The 23,528-nt window shown below is 54.2% G+C and overlaps 1 protein-coding gene and 1 pseudogene across 1 annotated transcript; one reads left to right on the top strand and one right to left on the bottom strand.

Annotated features, from left to right (window-relative positions):
- LOC147118734 (uncharacterized) overlaps positions 1-23,528 on the top strand; it is an 87,499-nt pseudogene that overhangs the window by 37,256 nt on the left and 26,715 nt on the right.
- Positions 6,240-7,311, bottom strand: LOC147118735 (uncharacterized; the record flags this gene model as incomplete). The annotated part of the gene is made up of 1 exon (XM_085987034.1): positions 6,240-7,311. A coding segment is annotated over one exon (630 nt), but the record flags the coding sequence as incomplete, so codon positions are not given.

The raw sequence follows: 23,528 nt of genomic DNA, 5'->3' as shown, positions 1-23,528 counted from the left end.
CCCCCTTCCCTCCTCCCCCTTCACTTCCCCCCTCTCCCCTTCCCTTCCCTTCCCCCTCCCCCCTTCCCTTCCCCCCTTCCCCTTCCCCCCCCCCCTCCAACCCACCCCCACCCCCAACCCCCCCTCCCCCCCATCCCCACCCCCACCCCCCCTCCCCCCAACCCCCCACCCCCCAACCCCCCCCTTCCCCCCCCAACCCCCCCCCCACCCCCAACCCTTCCCCCCCACCCCCCACCCAACCCCCCACCCCCCTCCCAACCCCCACCCCCCAACCCACCCCCCCATCCCCCCCCACCCCCCCACCCCTCCCCCCATCCCCCCACCCCCCTTCCCCACCCCCCTCCCCCCAACCCCTCCCCCCAACCCCCCCCACCCCCCACCCCCCTCCCCCTTCCCCCCCATCCCACCCCCAACCCCCCTTCCCCACCCCCCAAACCCCCCCTCCCCCCAACCCCCCAACCCCCCCCAACCCCCTCCCCCCACCCCCCAACCCTCCCCCCAACCCACCCCCCACCCCCACCCCAACCCCCCCCCCCCATCCCCCCTCCCCCCTTCCCCCACCCCCCTCCCCAACCCACCCCCCAACCCACCCCAACCAAACCCCCCACCCCCCTCCCCCCACCCCACCCCCCTCCCCCCCCCCACCCCCCAACCCTTCCCCCCTCCCCCCTTCCCACCCCCCCAACCCCCCCACCCCTCCCCCCCCACCCCCACCCTTCCCCCCCACCCCCCCAACCCTCCCCCCCCCAACCCCCCAACCCCCCCTCCCCCCCCCCAACCCCCTCCCCCCCCATCCCAACCCCCACCCCTCCCCCCTACCCTCCCCCCCTCCCACCCCCCATCCCCACCCCTCCCCCACCCCCCCCCCAACCCCCCTCCCCCCCCACCCCCCCTTCCCACCCCCCACCCCCCCCCCAACCCCCCCCCCCCCCACCCTTCCCCCCTCCCCCCCTTCCCTTCCCCCCTCCCCCCTCCCCCCCCATCCCCCCACCCCCCTTCCCCCCCCCCCAACCCTCCCCCCCTCCCCACCCTCCCCCCACCCCCACCCAACCCCCCCCCCCATCCCCTCCCCCCACCCCCCACCCTTCCCCCCACCCCCCACCCCCCTTCCCACCCCCTCCCCCCACCCTCCCCCCACCCCCTTCCCCTCCCCCCTCCCCCCTTCCCTTCCCCCCCTCCCCCCCCCTTCCCCCCCCCCCCCCTTCCCTCCCCCCTTCCCTTCCCCCCCCCCCCTTCCCCCCCTCCCCCCTCCCCCCTCCCCTCCCCCCCTTCCCCCACCCCCCACCCCCCCCTCCCCCTCCCCCCCTCCCCCCCACCCTTCCCCCCTCCCCCTTCCCCCTCCCCCCTCCCCTTCCCCCCCCCTCCCCCCCTCCCCCCCCCCTTCCCCTCCCCCCCTTCCCTCCCCCTCCCCCCTTCCCTTCCCCCCTCCCCCCTTCCCTCCCCCCTCCCCTTCCCCTCCCCCTCCCCCCCTTCCCTTCCCCCCTCCCCCCTTCCCCCCTTCCCTCCCCCCCTCCCCCCCTCCTTCCCCCTCCCCCTCCCTCCCCCCTCCCCCCCCCCTCCCTTCCCCCCTCCCCCCTCCCCCTTCCCCCCCCCCTTCCCCCTCCCCCCCCTCCCCCATCCCCCCCTCCCCCCTCCCCTTCCCCCTCCCCCCCCCTCCCCCCCTTCCCTCCCCCCCCCTCCCCCCCTTCCCTTCCCCCACCCTCCCTCCCCCCTTCCCTTCCCCCCTCCCCCCTTCCCTCCCCCCCCTTCCCCCCTCCCCCTCCCCCCCTCCCCCCTTCCCTTCCCCCCCCACCCCCCCTTCCCTTCCCCCCTCCCCCCCTTCCCTTCCCCCCTCCCCCCCTTCCCTCCCCCCCCCTCCCTCCCCCCCTCCCTTCCCCCTCCCCCCCCCCCCCTTCCCCTCCCCCCACCCCCCCCCCCCCCCCCATCCCTTCCCCCCCTCCCCCCCTTCCCTTCCCCCCCCCCCCTTCCCTTCCCCCCCTCCCCCCCCCTCCCCCCCTCCCCCCCTTCCCTTCCCCCCCCCCCCCCCCCCCCCCCTTCCCTCCCCCCCCCCCCCTTCCCTTCCCCCCTCCCCCCCTTCCTCCCCCCACCCCTCCCCCCCCCTTCCCTTCCCCCCTCCCCCCCCCTTCCCTTCCCCCCTCCCCCCCTTCCCTTCCCCCCCCCCCCTTCCCCCCCCCCCCCTTCCCTTCCCCCCCTCCCCCCCTTCCCTTCCCCCCTCCCCCCCTTCCCTTCCCCCCCTCCCTCCCCCCTCCCCCCTTCCCTTCCCCCCTCCCCCCCTTCCTTCCCCCCTCCCCCCCTTCCCTTCCCCCCTCCCCCCCCTTCCCTCCCCACCCCCCCTTCCCTTCCCCCCTCCCCCCTCCCTTCCCCCCTCCCCCCCCTTCCCTTCCCCCCTCCCCCCCTCCCCCCCCCCTCCCTTCCCCCCTCCCCCCCCTCCCTTCCCCCCTCCCCCCTCCCCCCTCCCCCCCTCCCCCCCTTCCCTCCCCCCTCCCCCCCCTTCCCTTCCCCCCCCCCCCCTCCCTTCCCCCCTCCCCCCCCTCCCTCCCCCCCCCTCCCCCCCCCCCTCCCTTCCCCCCCCCCCCCCTTCCCTCCCCCCCTCCCCCCCTCCCCCCCACCCCCTTCCCCCCCTCCCCCCCCTTCCCTTCCCCCCCTCCCCCCCCCCCCTTCCCCCCTCCCCCCCCTCCCCCCTTCCCTTCCCCCCCCCCCTTCCCTTCCCCCCCTCCCCCCCCTCCCTTCCCCCCCTCCCCCCCCTTCCCTTCCCCCCCTCCCCCCCCTTCCCTTCCCCCCCTCCCCCCCCCTCCCTTCCCCCCCTCCCCCCCCCTCCCTTCCCCCCCTCCCCCCCTCCCTCCCCCCCCCCCCCTTCCCTCCCCCCCCCCCCCTCCCTTCCCCCCCTCCCCCCCCCCCCCCCTTCCCTTCCCCCCCTCCCCCCCTTCCCTTCCCCCCTCCCCCTTCCCTTCCCCCCCTCCCCCCCTCCCTTCCCCCCCTCCCCCCCTTCCCTTCCTCCCCCCTCCCCCCCTCCTCCTCCCCCCCTTCCCTTCCCCCCTCCCCCTCCCTCCCCCCCCCTTCCCTTCCCCCCCTCCCCCCTTCCCTTCCCCCCCCCCCTTCCCTCCCCCCCTCCCCCCTTCCCTTCCCCCCCTCCCCCCCTTCCCTTCCCCCCTCCCCCCCTTCCCTTCCCCCCCTCCCCCCCTTCCCTTCCCCCCCTCCCCCCCTTCCCTTCCCCCCCTCCCCCCCTTCCCTTCCCCCCCTCCCCCCTTCCCTTCCCCCCCTCCCCCCCTTCCCTTCCCCCCCTCCCCCCCTTCCCTTCCCCCCCTCCCCCCTTCCCTTCCCCCTCCTTCCCTTCCCCCCTCCCCCCTCCTTCCCTTCCCCCCCTCCCCCCCTTCCCTTCCCCCCCCTCCCCCCCTTCCCTTCCCCCCCTTCCCTTCCCCCTCTCCCCCCCCTTCCCTTCCCCCTCTCCCCCCCCTTCCCTTCCCCCTCTCCCCCCCTTCCCTTCCCCCTCTCCCCCCCCTTCCCTTCCCCCTCTCCCCCCCTTCCCTTCCCCCTCCCCCCCCTTCCCTTCCCCCTCCCCCCTTCCCTTCCCCCTCCCCCCCTTCCTTCCCCCTCCCCCCCTTCCCTTCCCCCTCTCCCCCCTTCCCTTCCCCCTCTCCCCCCTTCCCTTCCCCCTCTCCCCCCTTCCCTTCCCCCTCTCCCCTTCCCCCTCTCCCCCCTTCCCTTCCCCCTCTCCCCCCTTCCCTTCCCCCTCTCCCCCCCTTCCCTTCCCCCTCTCCCCCCTTCCCTTCCCCCTCTCCCCCCTTCCCTTCCCCCTCTCCCCCCTTCCCTTCCCCCTCTCCCCCCTTCCCTTCCCCCTCTCCCCCCCTTCCCTTCCCCCTCTCCCCCCCTTCCCTTCCCCCTCTCCCCCCCTTCCCTTCCCCCCCTCCCCCCCTTCCCCCCTCCCCTTCCCCCCCCTTCCCCCCTCCCCTTCCCCCCCCTTCCCCCCTTCCCTTCCCTTCCCCCCCCTCCCCCCTTCCCTTCCCTTCCCCCCCCCTTCCCTTCCCCCCCCTCCCTTCCCTTCCCCCCCCTCCCTTCCTTCCCCCCCCCCCCTCCCTTCCCTTCCCCCCCCCCCCTCCCTTCCCTTCCCCCCCCCTTCCCTTCCCCCCCCCCCCTTCCCTTCCCCCCCCCCCCCCTTCCCTTCCCCCCCCCCCTTCCCTTCCCCCCCCCCCCTTCCCTCCCCCCCCTTCCCTTCCCCCCCCCCTTCCCTTCCCCCCCCCCCTTCCCTTCCCCCCCCCCCCTTCCCTTCCCCCCCCCCCCTTCCCTTCCCCCCCCCCCTTCCCTTCCCCCCCCCTCCCTTCCCTTCCCCCCCCCTCCCTTCCCTTCCCCCCCCCTCCCTTCCCTTCCCCCCCCCTCCCTTCCCTTCCCCCCCCCTCCCTTCCCCCCCTCCCTTCCCTTCCCCCCCCCTCCCTTCCCTTCCCCCCCCTCCCTTCCCTTCCCCCCTTCCCTTCCCTTCCCCCCCCTCCCCCCTTCCCTTCCCTTCCCCCCCCTCCCCCCTTCCCTTCCCTTCCCCCCCCCTTCCCTTCCCTTCCCTTCCCCCCCCCTCCCTTCCCTTCCCCCCCCCTCCCTTCCCTTCCCCCCCCCTCCCTTCCCTTCCCCCCCCTCCCTTCCCTTCCCTTCCCCCCCCTCCCTTCCCTTCCCTTCCCCCCCCTCCCTTCCCTTCCCCCCCCCTCCCTTCCCTTCCCCCCTTCCCTTCCCTTCCCCCCCCTCCCCCCTTCCCTTCCCCCCCCCTTCCCTTCCCCCCCCTCCCTTCCCCCCCCTCCCTTCCCTTCCCCCCCCCCCTTCCCTTCCCCCCCCCCCTTCCCTTCCCCCCCCCTCCCTTCCCCCCCCCTCCCTTCCCCCCCCCTCCCTTCCCTTCCCCCCCCTCCCTTCCCCCCCCTCCCTTCCCTTCCCTTCCCCCCTCCCTTCCCTTCCCCCCTCCCTTCCCTTCCCCCCCCCCTTCCCGTCCCCCCCCTCCCCCCCTTCCCGTCCCCCCCCTCCCCCCCTTCCCGTCCCCCCCCTCCCCCCCTTCCCGTCCCCCCCCTCCCCCCCTTCCCGTCCCCCCTTCCCCCCAGTCTCTCTCTCTCTCTCTCTCTCTCTCTTCCAACAACAACATGCCCTCGAAAAAGCCTCGGCACCGCCGGGCACTTCAGCTAGTAAGGTATAAATTGATCCTGTACCTCTCCCCATTAATCCCAGGCTCCACACGGGGCGAATCCTGCTCCTGTTTCCCTTCCTGTAACAGCACTGAGCTAAACCCAGCCCATAATGAGCAGGGCTCAGGGAGGCTGGTTGCTAGGCACTGCAGTGATGTCATAAAGCAGGGCCATTCAGCCCAGCTGGTCGTCTCCTTGTCCCTTTAAAGGTGGAGAGCCGGGACACCCTGTCTCCAAACACATCCCACCTGTTCATACTGAGAATCCCCGGGGAAGGCCCAGAGTGTGGAACACAACCAAGGGGGAAAGAGGAGGAGAGAAGGGGAGGTAAATCAAGGAGTCGGGACTGAGGGACACCAAGCTTCAGTTTTAGAGCCTGTAGACTTCAGGAGGGGAAGAGTGAGTTCAGTAGTTTTAGGATCCAGGGAGAGAACAAGGAGCAGATGGGGAGACTGGTGTGGATTCCAGCACAGTGAGGATGTCGGGGGAGGGAGATTGTGTCGGGCCGTGTATTAGGGGTGTAGGAGGGACAAGAGAGGAAAGGTCAGAGGAGCAATTACTGCAGCAGTGCCCATAAATAGTGAGTGAGAGAGAGAAGGTGGGGGTTCGAGTGGACCAGGGACAGTCTGTTAAACTCTCTGTTTGCTGTGACCAGTTTTCCTTCAGTTAAAAATGGCCTCCTGTAGCCCAGTTACACAAACAGCCCATTAAACTCCACCAATGGCCTTTGGTCTGGTGAGGTCTCCCTTTGTGAAACATCGGCTGTTGTTAAAGCTTTTCATTCTGACACGCTCACACTGAGAATTGAGCTGCAGAACTGCCGACACCATCAGCTTTAAGGAGACGTTTCCCTTTGGAGATCAGATTGTCCATTGAGTTTGATTAAACTGATGTTAAAGTAACAAGGCTGCTTTGCCCCGTGACAATAACAGATTATCAGAATATTTCCCATAGGTTAAAATCCAATATTACAGGGACTCACTGCCTTGGATGGTTGAAGTGGACCCTGTGATATAATAGAATTTTCTGTCCTGTCAGACTTGGACATCTTGTAGATCCATCTTTTAACAAGTTGTGGGATCTCAGTTCTCAGGTGGATTCCACTCAGTTTGTAACAAGTCCTCAATCAGCTCGTCTTATTGTCGAGATATCAAGGACTCGACACACTGCGTGTGTGAATCAAAGCTCATTTATTTGACATTGATACAGATTAAACTCCAGCCCAGTTATAGGGGTTACTAACATCAGCTGAAACAAATCCCAACTGTCAGAATGAATATGGTTCAGTCCTGGATGTGATTAACAGCTGCAATAACAGCAGAATCCAACCCCTGCAGTCACTTGTGAACTCGCTGGTGTGTCCGCAGGTTGGACGACTGAGTGAATCCCTTCCCACACACGGAGCAGGTGAACAGCCTCTCCTCAGTGTGAACTCACTGGTGTGTCCGCAGGTTGGATAAATGAGTGAATCCCTTTGCACACTCGGGGCAGGTGAACGGCCTCTCCCCAGTGTGAATTCGCTGGTGTGTCAGCAGATCCTTTGTGCTTTTAAAGCTCTTCTCACACTCCGAACATTTAAAAGATCTCTTATTATAGTGATCCCACACACAGAGCAAGTGAATGGCTTCTCCCCAGTGTGAACTCGCTGGTGTGTCTGCAGGTGGGAAGAATGAGCAAATCCTTTCCCACATACGGAGCAGGAGAATAACCTCTCCCTGGTGTGAGCTTGCTTGTGTGTCAGCAGGTTAGATGAACGAGTGAACCCCTTCCCACATACGAAGCAAGTGAACAACCTCTCCCCAGTGTGAACTTGCTGGTGTTTCAGCAGGTTGGATGAATGGGCAAATGTCTTTGCACAGTGAGAGCACCTGAATGGTCTCTCGTCACTGTGAACTCGCTGGTGTGTCAGCAGGTGGTTAGACTGAGAAAATCCCTTCCCACACACAGAGCAGGTGAACGGCCTCTCCCCAGTGTGAATTTGCTGGTGTTTCAGCAGGTTTGATGATTCTTTGAAAGTCTTCAGGCAGTGAGAGCAACTGAACGGCCTCTCTCTCCGGTGTGACTGCGTTGATGAGTTTCGAGCTCCCTTCCCGCAGTCCCCACATTTCCACCGTTTCTCCGTGGTGCGGGTGTCCTTGTATCTCTCCAGGTTGGACGGTCAGTTGAAGCCTCGTCCACACACAGAACACGTGTACAGTTTCTCCCCGCTGTGAACGGTGTGATGTTTTTTCAGGTTGTGTAACTGGTTAAAGCTCTTTCCACAGTCAGTGCACTGTAACACTCTCACTCGGGTGTGTGTGTCTCGGTGCTTTTCCAGTCACACTGATGTTTGAAATCTTTTCCCACAAACAGAACTGACAAACGTTTCTCCTTCCACATTCAAAGGCCGATGATATTCAGGTCCTGATGAATTAACTGACTCTGTCAGATCTTGACCTGATGTTTGGTTTGAGTTTGCAGTCTTACAGCCTGTAAAAAGAGTTCACAAAAGTCATCACTGCAAAGCAAGGAAAGAAAATCAGAACAGATAATTCTAGGTGCTGACTCTGGCTGGGTTCAGTTCTACACTCACTGGTTCCTCACCCTCTCCTCACCTGAAGGTGCTGACTCTGGCTGGGTTCAGTTCTGCACTCACTGGTTCCTCTCCCTCTCCTCCCCTGAAGGTGCTGACTCTGGCTGGGTTCAGTTCTACACTCACTGGTTCCCCTCTCTCCTCCCCTGAAGGTGCTGACACTGGCTGGGTTCAGTTCTACACTCACTGGTTCCCCTCCCTCTCCTCCCCTGAAGGTGCTGACTCTGGCTGGGTTCAGTTCTACACTCACTGGTTCCCCTCTCTCTCCTCCCCTGAAGGTGCTGACTCTGGCTGGGTTCAGTTCTACACTCACTGGTTCCCCTCCCTCTCCTCCCCTGAAGGTGCTGACTCTGGCTGGGTTCAGTTCTACACTCACTGGTACCCCTCGCTCTCCTCCCCTGAATGTGCTGACTCTGGCTGGGTTCAATTCTACACTCACTGGTTCTCCTCCCCTGAAGGTGCTGACTCTGGCTGGGTTCAGTTCTACACTCACTGGTTCATAAGAACATAAGAAATAGGAGCAGGAGTGGGCCATTCGGCCCTTCGAGCCTGCTCTGCCAGTCAATAAGATCATGGCTGATCTTCTACCTCATCTCCACTTTCCTGCACTGTCCCCATATCCCTTGATTCTCTTAATATTCAAAAATCTATCGATCTCTGTCTTGAATATACTCAACGACTGAGCCCCCACAGAGCTCTGGGGTAGAGAATTCCAAAGATTCACCGCCCTCTGAGTGAGGAAATTTCTCTTCATCTCAGTCTTAAATGGCCGACCCCTTATTCTGGGACTGTGACCCCTGGTTCTAGACTCCCCAGCCAGGGGAAACATCCTCCCTGCATCTACCCTGTCAAGCCCTGTAAAAATGTTGTATGTTTCAATGAGATCACACCTCATTCTTCTAAACACTACAGAATATAGGCCTAGTCTACTCAATCTGTCCTCATAGGACAATCCCCCCATCCCGGGAATCAGTCTGGTGAACCTTCGTTGCACTCGCTCTATGGCAAGGAGACCAAAACTGTACACAATACTCCAGGTGTGGTCTCACCAAGGCCCTATATAATTGCAGTAAGACGTCTTTACTCTTATACTCAAATCCTCTTGTAATAAAGGCCCACCTTTCGTGAAGTGCTCCGGCCACTTTATTAAACACACAGCAGAAGTACATTAATCTGATAGATCACTGACACACAAGCAGTCAGCGGTGTGGAGCGTCCTGAGAGTCCAGCCCCTTTAAGAACATAAGAACATAAGAAATAGGAGCAGGAGTGGCCATTTGGCCCTTCGAGCCTGCTCCACCATTCAATGAGATCATGGCTGATCTTCTGCCTCAATTCCATTCACTGGCCCTATCGCCGTATCCCTTGATGCTTTTACTGGTCAGAAATCTATCGACTTCTGTTGTGAATATACCCAATGACTGAGCCTTCACAGCCCTCTGGGGTCGAGGATTCCAAAGATTCACCACCCTCTGTGTGAAGAAATTTCTTCTCATCTCAGTCCTGAATGGCCGACCCTTTATATTGAGGCTGTGGCCCCTGGTTCTAGACCCCCCAGCCAAGGGAAACATTCTCCCAGCATCCACCCTATCAAGCCCTGTAATAATTTTGGATGCTTCAATGAGATCCCCTCTCATTCTTCTGAATTCAAGAGAATACAGGCCTGGTTTACTCGATCTCTTCTCATACAACAGTCCCACCATCCCAGAAATCAATCTCGTGAACCATCGTTGCACTCCCTCTATGGCAAGTATATCCTTCCTTAGGTAAGGAGACCAAAATTGTACACAGTACTCCAGGTGTGGTCTCACCAAGGCCCTATATAATTGGAGTAAGACTTCTTTATTCCTGTACTCAAATCCTCTTGTAATGAAGGCCAGCATACCACTTGCCTTCCTAATGGCTACACATTCACTTTCAGTGACTCATGTACAAGGACACCCAGGTCCCTTTGAGCATCTGCATTCCCCAATCTTTCACCATTTAGGAAATATTCTGCCTTTCTGTTTTTTCTACCAAAATGGATAACTTCACATTTATCCACATTATATTCCATCTGCCATGTTCTTGCCCACTCACTGAGCCTGTCGAGATCCCCCTGAAGCCTCTTCACATCCTCTTCACAACTGACACCGCCACCTAGCTCTGTATCATCAGCAAATTTGGAAATGTTACATTTAGTCCCCTCATCCAAATCATTGATATAGATTGTGAATAGCTGGGGTCCAAGCACCGATCCTTGCGGTACCCCACTAGTCACAGATTGCCATCCTGAAAAAGAGCTGTTTATCCCTACGCTTTGTTTTGTCTGTTAACCAATTCTCAATCCATGCTAGTATATTACCCCCAATTCCATGTGCCCTCATTTTGTTCACCAACCTCTTGTGTGGGACCTTATCGAAGGCCTTCTGAAAATCTAGATACACCACATCTACTGGTTCCCCTTTGTCTACTCCACTAGTTACATCCTCAAAGAACTCCAATAGATTTGTCAAACAGGATTTCTCTTTCATAAATCCATGTTGACTCTGCCCAATCTTACTATTAGTTTCGAAGTGCCCAGTTATTGCATCCTTTATAATAGATTCCAGCATTTTCCCAACTACTGATGTGAGGCCAACAGGTCTACATTCCCCGTTTTCTCTCTTCCCTCCATTCTTAAATAGCGGGGTTACATTTGCCATCCTCCAATCTGCAGGAACCATTCCAGAATCTATAGAATTTTGGAAGATGACAACCAATGCGTCAATGCGGCCACCTCTTTCAAAACCCCAGGATGTAGATCATCCGGTCCTTGGGATTTATCGACTTTTAGTCCCATTAATTTTGCTAGTACTGTTTTTTTACTAATAATAATCTCTTTAAGTTCCTCATTCTCGAAACACCCTTGGTTTTCTCGTATTTCTGGGAGGTTTTTTGTGTCTTCCTCCGTGAAGACAGAAACAAAGTATTTACTTAATTTCTCTTCCATTTCCTCATTCCCCATTATAAATTCCCCCGTCTCTGACTGTAAAGGACCTACATTTACCTTCGCCAGTCTTTTCCTTTTTACATACCTATAGAAGCTTTTGCAATCTGTTTTTATATTTTTTGCTAGTTTGCGCTCATATTCCATTTTCCCTTTCTTTATCAATTTCTTGGTCCCCCTTTGCTGATTTCCAAAAAGATCCCAATCCTCAGGCTGACTGCTTTTTCTGGCAACTTTATAAGCTTCCTCCTTTGACTTAATACTAGCTTTAATTTCTTTTGTTAGCCATGGTTGGATCACTTTTCCTTTTGGGTTTTTATGCCCTAATATGTTTGTTGCAAATTATGCATTATTATCTTGAATGTTAGCCATTGTATGTCCACCTTCATACCTTTTAGTGTAGTCTCCCAATCTACCATGGCCAACTTGTCCCTCATACCCTTGTAGTTTCCTCCGTTTAGATTGAAGGCCTTAGTTTCAGATTGGACTACATCACTCTCAAACTTAAAGTAAACTTCAATCATATTATGGTCACTGAAGGCCCCTTTACCACAAGATTATTGATTAGCCCTTTCCCATTACACAGTACCAGATCCAGAATAGCCTGTTCCATGGTTGCTTCCTCCACATTCTGATCCAGGAAACCATCTCACATGCATTCCATGAATTCGTCCTCCACACCATTAGTGGTAATTTGATTTGCCCAGTCAACATGTAGATTAAAGTCCCCCATGATTACTGTATTGCCCTTGTTACATGCACTTCTAATCTCCTGATTGATACTGTGCCCCACATTACCATTACTGTTTGGTGGCCTATACACAACTCCCACCAATGTTTTCCACCCTTTGCTGTTTCTTAGCTCCACCCAAACTGATTCCAGTTCTACATCATGATCTGCCATGCCAAGATCATTTATCTCATACAATAGCAAAATACTGCAGATGCTGGAAATCTGAAATAACAACAGAAAATGCTGGAAATACTCAGCAGGGCAGGCAGCATCCGGGGAGAGAGAAACATTCCAGCCAGTATTTACAGGAGCTGGGACACAGAAAAGCATCTCATTAAAATCACGGATATATTTGTTCACACAAACCAATAGCCACAAAATACTGAGTAATTTCTCCTTTATTTACATACGCTCCCTGACCAGTCTCCATTTCTCCTCCATTTACAGACTCTCCCTGACCAGTCACCATTTGTCCTCTATTTACAGACGCACCCTGACCAGTCACCATTTTTCCTTCATTTACAGACGCTCCCTGACCAGTCACCATTTCTCCTCCATTTACAGACGCTCCCTGACCAGTCTCCATTTCTCCTTCATTTACAGACGCTCCCTGACCAGTCACCATTTCTCATCCATTTACAGACGCTCCCTGACCGGTCCCCATTTCTTCTCCATTTACAGACACTCCCTGACCAGTCCCCATTTCTCCTCCATTTACAGACGCTCCCTGACTCACTTCCTGTCAGTCCCGGAGTTTGCCGCTTTGTTGAGATTCGGGCCGGAGTGAAACGGGAACCCGCGGGTGGGGGCGGATAATGTTCACTGCTCTTATAATCGGGCCTGGGGCCGCACTCGGGGTGTGTGAAGCCCGCGTCCCCCCGGGGTTCATTAACCCGCCGCCCCCTGACCTGCTGCAGCCTCACCGCCCGCGCATGCTCAGCTAACCTTCTGTTGTTCAGTTAAAGATCAAGCCCCGCCCCTCACACACTCCGATTGCTGGAGGTCCCGCCGCCCGCTCGGTCCTCCAGCCCCGCCCCACTCTTCCTATTGGTCCGGAGCTCCCGTCAATCACCCGGGCAGTGTGAGCTGAGCATGCGCGGACCTTGGCAGCAGCCGCTGACACATCAGGTGAGAGAACTCAGGGAGCGGGTTCATGAACCCCGGGGGGACGCGGGCCGCTCACACCCCGAGCTCAGGGAGCGGGTTCATGAACCCCGGGGGGACGCGGGCCCCTCGCACCCCGAGCTCAGGGAGCGGGTTCATGAACCCCGGGGAGGACGCGGGCCGCTCACACCCCGAGCTCAGGGAGCGGGTTCATGAACCCCGGGGGGACGCGGGCCGCTCACACCCCGAGCTCAGGGAGCGGGTTCATGAACCCCGGGGGGACGCATGCTGCTCACACCCCGAGTGCGGCCCCAGGCCCCATTATTAAAACACTCAACATTATCCGCCTCCCCACAACTACCCGCCAGTTTAAGACACAAACTCCGGGACAACCAGGAAGTGCTGGGAAATCCCCAGGGAGTCAGGGACCGTCTGTAAATGGAGGAGAAATGGAGACTGGTCAGGGAGCGTCTGTAAATGGAGGAGAAATGCAGACTGGTCAGGGAGCGTCTGTAAATGGAGGAAAATGGTGACTGGTCAGGGAACGTCTGGAAATGGAGGAGAAATGGAGACTGGTCAGGGAGCGTCTGGAAATGGAGGAGAAATGGGGACTGGTCAGGGAGCATCTGTAAATGGAGGAAAAATGGAAACTGGTCAGGGAGCGTCTGTAAATGGAGGAAAATGGTGACTGGTCAGGGAGCATCTGTAAATGGAGGAGAAATTACTCAATATTATGGGGGCTTTGTTTGTGTGAAGAAATATATCATTGATTTTAATGAGACTCTTTCTGTGTCCCAGCTCCTGTAAATACTGGCTGTAAAGAGACCAGACTCTCAGGGGGCTCCACACCACTGGCTGCTCGTGTGTCAGTGATCTCCCATCAGATTAATGTGCTTCTGCTGTGGGTGTGTTTAATAAAGTGTCCGAAGCCCTCACTGTAACATTCTCTCATATCCCACCTGCTGTGTAATATCCGTGCTGTGTGCTTCCTGTCCAATATCCCCCTGATCCCTGGCTCTCCTGTTGCACCAACTCGGTATAATGGGACAAGAAGTGCCAGCTCAAGAGATGCCCAAATCAGGGACGGAATGAAAGGTTCAGACATGTGGAATGTTAATCTTACACAATGTGTGAGATGCTGAGCACCCGCCCAACATTTCACCACCACACCGTCTTTCAAATAGTTTTATCAATCTCTCCTGCTCTGAAATCTTTGATTCGGGCCGGGGGTCCGGTCCCCAGAGGGACTGCGCATTCAGTTTAACTCCCAGGGAGTTTATACGTAGATGGGGCACACATGGCACACATTGGACAGCAACTGATGAGTGCAGAACGGAACCCAGCCAGAGTCAGTACCTTCAGGGGAGGAGAGGGAGGGGAACCAGTGAGTGTAGAACTGAACCCAGCCAGAGTCAGCACCTTCAGGGGAGGAGAACCAGTGAGTGTAGAACTGAACCCAGCCAGAGTCAGCACCTTCAGGGGAGGAGAAGGAGGGGAACCAGTGAGTGTAGAACTGAACCCAGCCAGAGTCAGTACCTTCAGGGGAAGAGAGAGAGGGGAACCAGTGAGTGTAAAAAGGAACCCAGCCAGAGTCAGCACCTTCAGTGGAGGAGAGGGAGGGGAACCAGTGAGTGTAGAACTGAACTCAGCCAGAGTCAGTACCTTAAGGGGAGGAGAGGGAGGGGAACCAGTGAGTGTAGAACTGAACCCAGCCAGAGTCAGCACCTTCAGGGGAGGAGAAGGAGGGGAACCAGTGAGTGTGAAAAGGAACCCAGCCAGAGTCAGCACCTTCAGTGGAGGAGAGGGAGGGGAACCAGTGAGTGTAGAACTGAACCCAGCCAGAGTCAGTACCTTCAGGGGAGGAGAGGGAGGGGAACCAGTGAGTGTAGAACTGAACCCAGCCAGAGTCAGCACCTTCAGGGGAGGAGGAAAACTGGGAGCAGAGGAAAAAATGTTGGAGATGGTGCGATGTGTTTGGATTTCAGCACAGGGAGGAGGGAGAGTGTGTGGGATTGGGATTTACAGCGTTGGGGGAACAAGAGAGGAAAGAATGTTCCATAGAAACTAGAATTGTCTGTTCTGAATTTCTATCCTGTACTTACAGTGCTGATTTTGTAAACTTAAGTTGTGGAGTATTTTAAACCAACACTCGACACAAGGTTTTAGATCGATAGTCAAGACCTTTCCAAATTGGTACAGCAAACACTACATTTTTATACATTACAATACACATGTCAAAGTTCATTCCTGCCACCTGATTGGACCTTGGCCCGCATGCATCTTCACTGATTGGTTGCCTGTGCTGCGTTACATTAAACTACCGCCTTTATTATCAGCTGTTATCCCTCAAGCTGTTGTTGCACCTCTGACCTCTGACCTTTGTTTATGCCAAATGGGTCTCGTACTTCTGGTTCATTGTCCTCCTTTCCTGCCTCTCTAGGCCTCTTTTACTTCCAACTCATTGTTTTACTTTCCTGCCAGAACAGAACTTACATCCTCTCGGCCTCTTATTGTTCCACGTCTGGCTATGTTATCAACTTAGAAAAAGCTTACTACTGAGATTATTGTCTTTATTACACCATTCATTGAAACTGCCAGCAGTGTCCGTTTAACCCTTTCCCCACTGCACTCCTTTTACAGGGTATTAGAAGGGGAGGATTTACAGATGGGAAACTCAAACCAAACATCACGTCAAGATCTGACAGAGTCACTTCATTCATCGGGACCTGAATATCATTGGCCTTTGAATGTGGAAGGAGAAACGTTTGTCTGTTCTGTCTGTGACGAAAGATTTCAAACATCAGTGTGACTGGAAAAGCACCGAGACACACACACCCGAGTGAGAGTGTTCCAGTGCACTGACTGTGGAAAGAGCTTTAACCAGTTACACAGCCTGAAAAAACATCGCACCGTTCACAGCGGGGAGAAACTGTACATGTGTCCTGTGTGTGGACGAGGCTTCAACTGATCGTCCAACCTGGAGAGACACAAGGACACCCACACAACGGAGAAACCATGGAAATGTGGGGACTGTGGGAAAGGATTCAATTACCCATCCAAGCTGGAAATTCATCGACGCAGTCACACCGGGGAGAGGCTGTTCACCTGCTCCCTGTGTGGAAAGGGATTCACTCAGTCAGCCCACCTTCTGACACACCGGCATATTCACGCTGGGGAGAGGCCGTTCACCTGCTCCCTGTGTGGGAAGGGATTCACTCAGTCATCCAACCTCGCTGCACACCAACTTGTTCACTCTAATAAGAGACCATTTAAATGTTCTGACTGTGAGAAGAGCTTCAAAACAACAAAGGATCTGCTGAAACACCAACGCACTCACATTGGGGAGAGGCCGTTCACCTGCTCCGTGTGTGGCAAGGGATTCGCTAATTCATCCCACCTGCTGACACACCAGCGAGTTCACACTGGGGAGAGACCGTTCACCTGCTCCGTGTGTGGGAAGGGATTCACTCAGTCATCCCACCTCACTGCACATCAACTTGTTCACACTGGTAAGAGACCATTTAAATGTTCTGACTGTGAAAAGAGCTTTAAAAGCAAAAAGGATCTGATGCAACACCAACGCACTCACACTGAGGAGAGGCCGTTCACCTGCTCCGAGTGTGGGAAGGGATTCACTAATTCATCCCACCTGCTGACACACCAGCGAGTTCACACTGGGGAGAGGCCGTTCACCTGCTCTGAGTGTGGGAGGGGATTCACTCAGTCATCCCACCTGCTGAAACACCAGCGAGTTCACAAGTGACTGCAGGGGTTGGATTTTGCTGTTGTTGCTGCTGTTAATGACATCCAGGACTGAACCATGTTCATTCTGACTGTTGGGGTTTGTTTCTGCTGATCTTAAACTCCAGCCCAGTTATTGGAGTTATTAATATTCTGGATATCTGTCATAGAGTCATAACGGCACAGAAGGAGGCCATTCGGCCCATCGAGTCTGCAGAGCAATCCAGTCAGTCCCATTCCCCCGCTCTATCCCCGTAGCCCTGCAAGTTTATTTCCCTCAAGTGCCTATCCAGTCTCTCCTTGAAAACATTGAGTGTCTCCGCTTCCACCACGTCCATCGGCAGCGAATTTCAGGTCCTCACCACTCGCTGCGTAAAATAGTTTTTCCTCACATCCCCCCCCCCCGTATCTCTTGCCCAAAACCTTAAATCTGTGTCCCCTAGTCCTTGTACCATCAACTAGTGGGAACAGCCTTTCCCCGTCTAGCCTATGCAAACCCGTCATAATCTTGTACACCTCTATCAAATCACCCCTCAACCTCCTTTGCTCTAATGTAAACAAATGCATCTTCTCCAACCTGTCCTTGTAGCTAAGATCCCCCATCCCCGGAACCATTCTGGTAAATCTCCTCTGCACCCTCTCAAGGGCCTTCACATCCTTCCTAAAGTGTGGTGACCAGAACTGGACGCAATACTCCAGTTGTGGCCTAACCAGCGCTGTATAAAGGTTCAGCATAACTTCTCTACTTTTGTACTCAATACCTCTATTTATGAAGCCCAAGATCCCATATGCTTTGCTAACCACTCTCTCAATATGTCCTGCCACCTTCAGGGACCTATGCACATTAACTCCCAGGTCCCTCTGTCCCTGCACACTCTTTAAAACTGTGCCATTAAGTGTATATTGCCTCTCCCTGTTCCTTCTGCCAAAATGCATCACCTCATACTTCTCTGTATTAAATTCCATCTGCCACTTGTCTGCCCATTCTGCTAGCCTTCCTATGTCCTGTTGCAGTCAATTGATGTCATCATCACTGTTTGCCACACCCCCAAGTTTGGTGTCATCGGCAAATTTAGAAATTCTACTCTGTATTCCAATATCCAGGTCATTTATATATATATCAAAAAAAGCAGTGGCCCCAGCACTGACCCTTGGGGAACACCACTGTCTACCATTCTCCAGTCTGAAAAACAGCCATTTACCACAACTCGCTGTTTTCTGTCCTTAAGCCAATTCCTTATCCAAGCTGTCACTGACCCACCTATTCCATGAGCCTCAATTTTTTTAACCAGCCTTCTATGTGTTACTTTGTCAAACGCCTTCCGAAAATCCATGTAGACAACATCCATTGCATTCCCTTCCATCAGTCCGCTCTGTTACTTCATCAAAAAATTCAATTAGATTAGTCAAACACAATCTGCCTTTTACAGATCCATGTTGGCTCGCCTTAATTAGCTTAAATCTCTCCAAATGCCCGTTAATATTTTCCTTGATTATTGTTTCTAAAACTTTACCCACCACTGATAAACTGACCGGCCTGTAGTTACTGGGATTGTCCTTACACCCTTTCTTGAACAATGGTGTCACATTTGCCACTTTCCAATCACCAGGCACCTCCCCTGCATCTAGGGAAGATTGGAAAATTATGGCAAGCCCTTCCGCTATCTCCTCCCTCAATTCCCTTAGCAACCTGGGATGCAAGCCATCTGGACGAGGCAACTTATCCACTCTGAGCATACCCAGCCTTTCTAGTACACTCTGTCCATCAGTTTTCACCCATTCCATTGCTTCTATCTTTTCCACTTCTACCGATATTTTGTCAGCATCCACCCCCTTAGTAAACACCGATATAAAGTACTCATTGAGTATTCTAGCCTTGCCCTGCGCCTCTAAGCATATCTCACCTTCTTTGTCTCAATTAGGCCCCACCCCACCTCTTACTACCTGCTTACTGTTTACATGCTGGTAGAAGATTTTTGGGTTCCCTTTTATGTTAACCGCCATTCTACTCTCATATTCTCTCCTTGCCAATCTTATTTTCATCTTCACATCCCCTCTCAACTTATTGTATTTGGTCTGGTTCTCCCTTGAAGAATTCACCTGACATGCATCATACACCCTCTTTCTTTGTTTCATCATCTTCTCTATCTCCCTTGTCATCCAAGGAGCCCTTGCTTTGGTTCCCTTACCCTTCCCTCTTGTTGGAATGTACCTAGCCTGTACTTGGAACATCTCCTCCTTAAAGATCACCCATTGTACCATTACAGTTTTTCCTGTCAGTCTTTTGTTCCATTTTACCTTGGCTAGATCCTTTCGCATCCCATTGAAGTTAGCCCTATTCCAGTTTAGAAGTTCCACTTTAGATTGTTCCTTGCTCCTCTCCATTGCTAATCTAAATCTTGTGATACGATGATCACTCGTACCCAAGTGTTCTCCCACAGACACTTGGTCGACCTGACCCACCTCATTCCCCAGCACCAGATCCAGTAATGCCTCCTTCCTAGTTGGGCCAAGAACATATTGGTCAAGGAAATTCTCCTGAACACATTTCAGAAATTCCTCCCCCTCCTTTCCCTTTACCCTAGCATTATCCCAATCGATATTTGGGTAATTAAAGTCCCCCAATATCACCACTCTATAGCTCTTGCATATCTCTGCGATTTCCCTGCAGATTTGCTCCTCTACCTCCCTCTCACTATTTGGAGGCCTGTAGAATACCCCCAATAGTGTGATCATACCCTTTTTGCTCCTCGACTCTAACCAAATGGATTCTGTCCTTGTCCCCTCAAGAACATCCTCCCTTTCCAACACTACAATGTCTTCCTTAATCAGCACTGCCACCCCACTGCCCTTTCCTCCTTCCCTATCTTTTCTGAACACCTTGTACCCTTATACTAAGTGACCAATCCTCACCGTTTTTAAGCCACGTTTCCATTATTGCCACAACATCATATTGCCACACAGCTAATTGTGCTTGTTGCTCACCAACCTTATTCAGCTTTGCTTGAAATACACAATGTGTCGAGTATTTGATTTCCCCAAGAGACTAATTGATGTCCTGTTACTGCTCCATTTTTGGGCCTTTTCTCCTCTCTAACTCTAGATTATTTCAGTTCTCATACCTTTGGTTACTCTCATGGACAAGTCACAGCTCCCCATACATTCCAGAGTGCCTCCCCTAGCCTTGGTATCCAGGGAAGGTATCGGTAACATGCCCGGGGTCACTAAACACAAAACCCAGTCTGTTAATCACTTTCAGCTACTAGACTTAGCGTGTGCCCCACAGCATCTCTCTCACCTTCGATGTGTGAATAGGGCATCACGCCTGCAAACTTCATTTTCATAGAATCATAGAAAGTTACAGCACAGAAGGCGGCCATTTCGGCCCATCCTGTCCGCACCGGCCACCAAAGAGCTATCCAGCCTAATCCCACTTCCCAGCTCTTGGTCTGTAGCCCTGCAGGTTAGAACATCCCAAGTACTTTTTAAATGTGGTTAGGGTTCCTGCCTCTACCACCCTTTCAGGCAGTGAGTTCCAGACCCCCACAGCCCTGAAGAAATTTCCCCTCAAATCCCCTCTAAACTTTCCACCAATTAGAAACATAGAAGATAGGAGCAGGAGTAGGCCATTCGGCCCCTCGAGCCTGTTCCGCCATTTAATGAGATCATGGCTGATCATCCCAATCCAGTACCCTGTCCCTGCTTTCTCCCCATATCCCTTGATCCCTTTAGCCTTAAGAAGTATATCTAACTGCTTCTTGAATATATTTAATGAATTGGCCTCAACTGCCTTCAGTGGTAGAGAATTCCACAGGTTCACCACTCTCTGGGTGAAGAAATTCCTCCTCATCTCTGTCCTAAATGGCTTACCCCTTATCCTTAGACTGTGACTCCTCGTTCTGGACTCCTCCGCCATCGGGAACATCCTTCCTGCATCTAGTCTGTCTAGTCTTGTTAGAATTTTATAAGTTTCAATGAGATCCCCTCTCATTCTTCTAAACTCCAGCGAGTACAAGCCCAATCGACCCAATCTCTCCTCATACGGCATTCCTGCTGCAGTGGGGAAAGAACTAAACTGACATCGCTGGCAGTTTCACTGAATGGTGTAATAAAGACAATAATCTAATAGGTCTTTGCATAGTAAATTTTTTCTAAATTGCTGAACTGGCAGTTGAGATAACCTAAGCAGTAGTGTTAGAATGACTGATGACTGCAAACTGTATAATGTGGAACCATAAGAGGCCGAGAGGATGTAAGTTCTGTTCTGGCAGGAAAGTAAAACAATGAGTTGGAAGTAAAGAGGCCGAGAGAGGCAGGAAAGGAGGGCAATGAGTCAGGAATACAATGTTGGTTAGACCCATTTGGCATAAACAGAGGTCAGAGGTGCAACAACAGCTTGGGGGATAACGGCCGATAATAAAGGCGGTACTTTAATGTAACGCGGCATAGGCAACCAATCAGTGAAGATGCATGTGGGCCAAGGTCCAATCAGGTGGCAGGAATGAATTTTGAATGAGCTGGACATGTGTTGTAATGTATAAAAATGTAGTGTCTGCTGTACCAATTTGGAAAGGTCTGGCTAAGACAGAGCAGACTGTTTCCCCACCGGTGCAATAAAGACAACTTGACTATCGATCTAAAACCTTGTGTCGAGTGTTGGTTTAAAATACTCCAAAGCAATTGGCGTCATGAATAGGTTTTTCACACGGACGCGAGGCACGGGCGAGTGAAGCTGAGCCAAAAATGTGAGTACTTTTAAATACCACGTACAGTTAGGGCGAGGCAAAACCGTCTCGTGTCCACCGCCCCCTTTGGAATCAAAGAACTAAAAGGTTTGAATCGATAAGTCAAGCGGTCTTGGGTTTAGGGTGAAACACGGGGAAGAATAGGCGTGGTATGAGTTGCAAGTAGTGCGTTAACTTTGGAGTAAAAGTCTACAGCATACCTCTGACAACTCAAGTTGCAAATAGTGCAGAAAGTTTAAACATACCTCTGACAACAAATTACCCGAACAAAATTGTTCCAAGTATGGTCTCACTCTGTGAGAGTAAAGCAAGGGACGTACCTCTGACAACTGCGGTTACAAGTACCGTCTCACTCTGCGAGAGTAAAGTAAAGGGAGGTACCTCTGACAACTGTGGTTACAAGTACCGTCTCACTCCGCGAGAGTAAAGTAAGGGAGGTACCTCTGACAACTGGGGTTACAAGTACCGTCTCACTCTGCGAGAGTAAAGTAAGGGACGTACCTCTGACAACTGTGGTTACAAGTACCGTCTCACTCCGCGAGAGTAAAGTAAGGGAGGTACCTCTGACAACTGGGGTTACAAGTACCGTCTCACTGCGAGAGTAAAGTAAGGGAGGTACCTCTGACAACTGTGGTTACAAGTACCGTCTCACTCCGCGAGAGTAAAGTAAGGGAGGTACCTCTGACAACTGTGGTTACAAGTACCGTCTCACTCTGTGAGAGTAAAGTAAGGGAGGTACCTCTGACAACGGTAGTTACAAGTACCGTCTCACTCTGCGAGAGTAAAGTACGGGAGGTACCTCTGACAACTGTAGTTACAAGTACCGTCTCACTCTGCGAGAGTAAAGTATGGGACGTACCTCTGACAACTGTAGTTACAAGTCCCGTCTCACTCTGCGAGAGTAAAGTAAGGGACGTACCTCTGACAACTGTGGTTACAAGTACCGTCTCACTCTGTGAGAGTAAAGTAAGGGACGTACCACTGACAACTGTGGTTACAAGTACCGTCTCACTCTGCGAGAGTGAAGTAAGGGAGGTACCTCTGACAACGGTAGTTACAAGTACCGTCTCACTCTGCGAGAGTAAAGTACGGGAGGTACCTCTGACAACTGTAGTTACAAGTACCGTCTCACTCTGCGAGAGTAAAGTATGGGACGTACCTCTGACAACTGTAGTTACAAGTCCCGTCTCACTCTGCGAGAGTAAAGTAAGGGACGTACCTCTGACAACTGTGGTTACAAGTACCGTCTCACTCTGCGAGAGTAAAGCAAGGGAGGTACCTCTGACAACTGTGGTTACAAGTACCGTCTCACTCTGCGAGAGTAAAGTAAGGGACGTACCTCTGACAACTGTGGTTACAAGTACCGTCTCACTCTGCGAGAGTAAAGCAAGGGAGGTACCTCTGACAACTGTGGTTACAAGTACCGTCTCACTCTGCGAGAGTAAAGTAAGGGACGTACCTCTGACAACTGTGGTTACAAGTACCGTCTCACTCTGCGAGAGTAAAGTAAGGGAGGTACCTCTGACAACTGTGGTTACAAGTACCGTCTCACTCTGCGAGAGTAAAGTATGGGACGTACCGCTGACAACTGTGGTTACAAGTACCGTCTCACTCTGCGAGAGTAAAATAAGGGGGGTACCTCTGACAACTGTGGTTACAAGTACCGTCTCACTCTGTGAGAGTAAAGTAAGGGACGTACCACTGACAACTGTGGTTACAAGTACCGTCTCTGCGAGAGTAAAGTACGGGACGTACCGCTGACAACTGGGGTTACAAGTACCGTCTCACTCTGCGAGAGTAAAGTACGGGACGTACCGCTGATACTGTGGTTACAAGTACCGTCTCACTCTGCGAGAGTAAAGTACGGGACGTACCTCTGACAACTGTAGTTACAAGTACCGTCTCACTCTGCGAGAGTAAAGTATGGGACGTACCTCTGACAACTGTAGTTACAAGTACCGTCTCACTCTGCGAGAGTAAAGTAAGGGACGTACCTCTGACAACTGTGGTTACAAGTACCGTCTCACTCTGCGAGAGTGAAGTAAGGGAGGTACCTCTGACAACTGTAGTTACAAGTACCGTCTCACTCTGCGAGAGTAAAGTACGGGAGGTACCTCTGACAACTGTAGTTACAAGTACCGTCTCACTCTGCGAGAGTAAAGTATGGGACGTACCTCTGACAACTGTAGTTACAAGTACCGTCTCACTCTGCGAGAGTAAAGTAAGGGAGGTACCTCTGACAACTGTGGTTACAAGTACCGTCTCACTCTGCGAGAGTAAAGTAAGGGACGTACCTCTGACAACTGTGGTTACAAGTACCGTCTCACTCTGCGAGAGTAAAGTAAGGGAGGTACCTCTGACAACTGGGGTTACAAGTACCGTCTCACTCTGCGAGAGTAAAGTAAGGGACTTACCTCTGACAACTGTGGTTACAAGTACCGTCTCACTCTGCGAGAGTAAAGTAAGAGAGGTACCTCTGACAACTGCGGTTACAAGTACCGTCTCACTCTGC

Source organism: Somniosus microcephalus, chromosome 4, assembly GCF_052327205.1.
Source record: "Somniosus microcephalus isolate GS21.2 chromosome 4, FLI_Smic_1.0, whole genome shotgun sequence".
NCBI classification, from domain to species: domain Eukaryota; kingdom Metazoa; phylum Chordata; class Chondrichthyes; order Squaliformes; family Somniosidae; genus Somniosus; species Somniosus microcephalus.
Note: the sequence above shows the minus strand (reverse complement) of the source record. Positions and strands in the feature narration are given on the sequence as shown.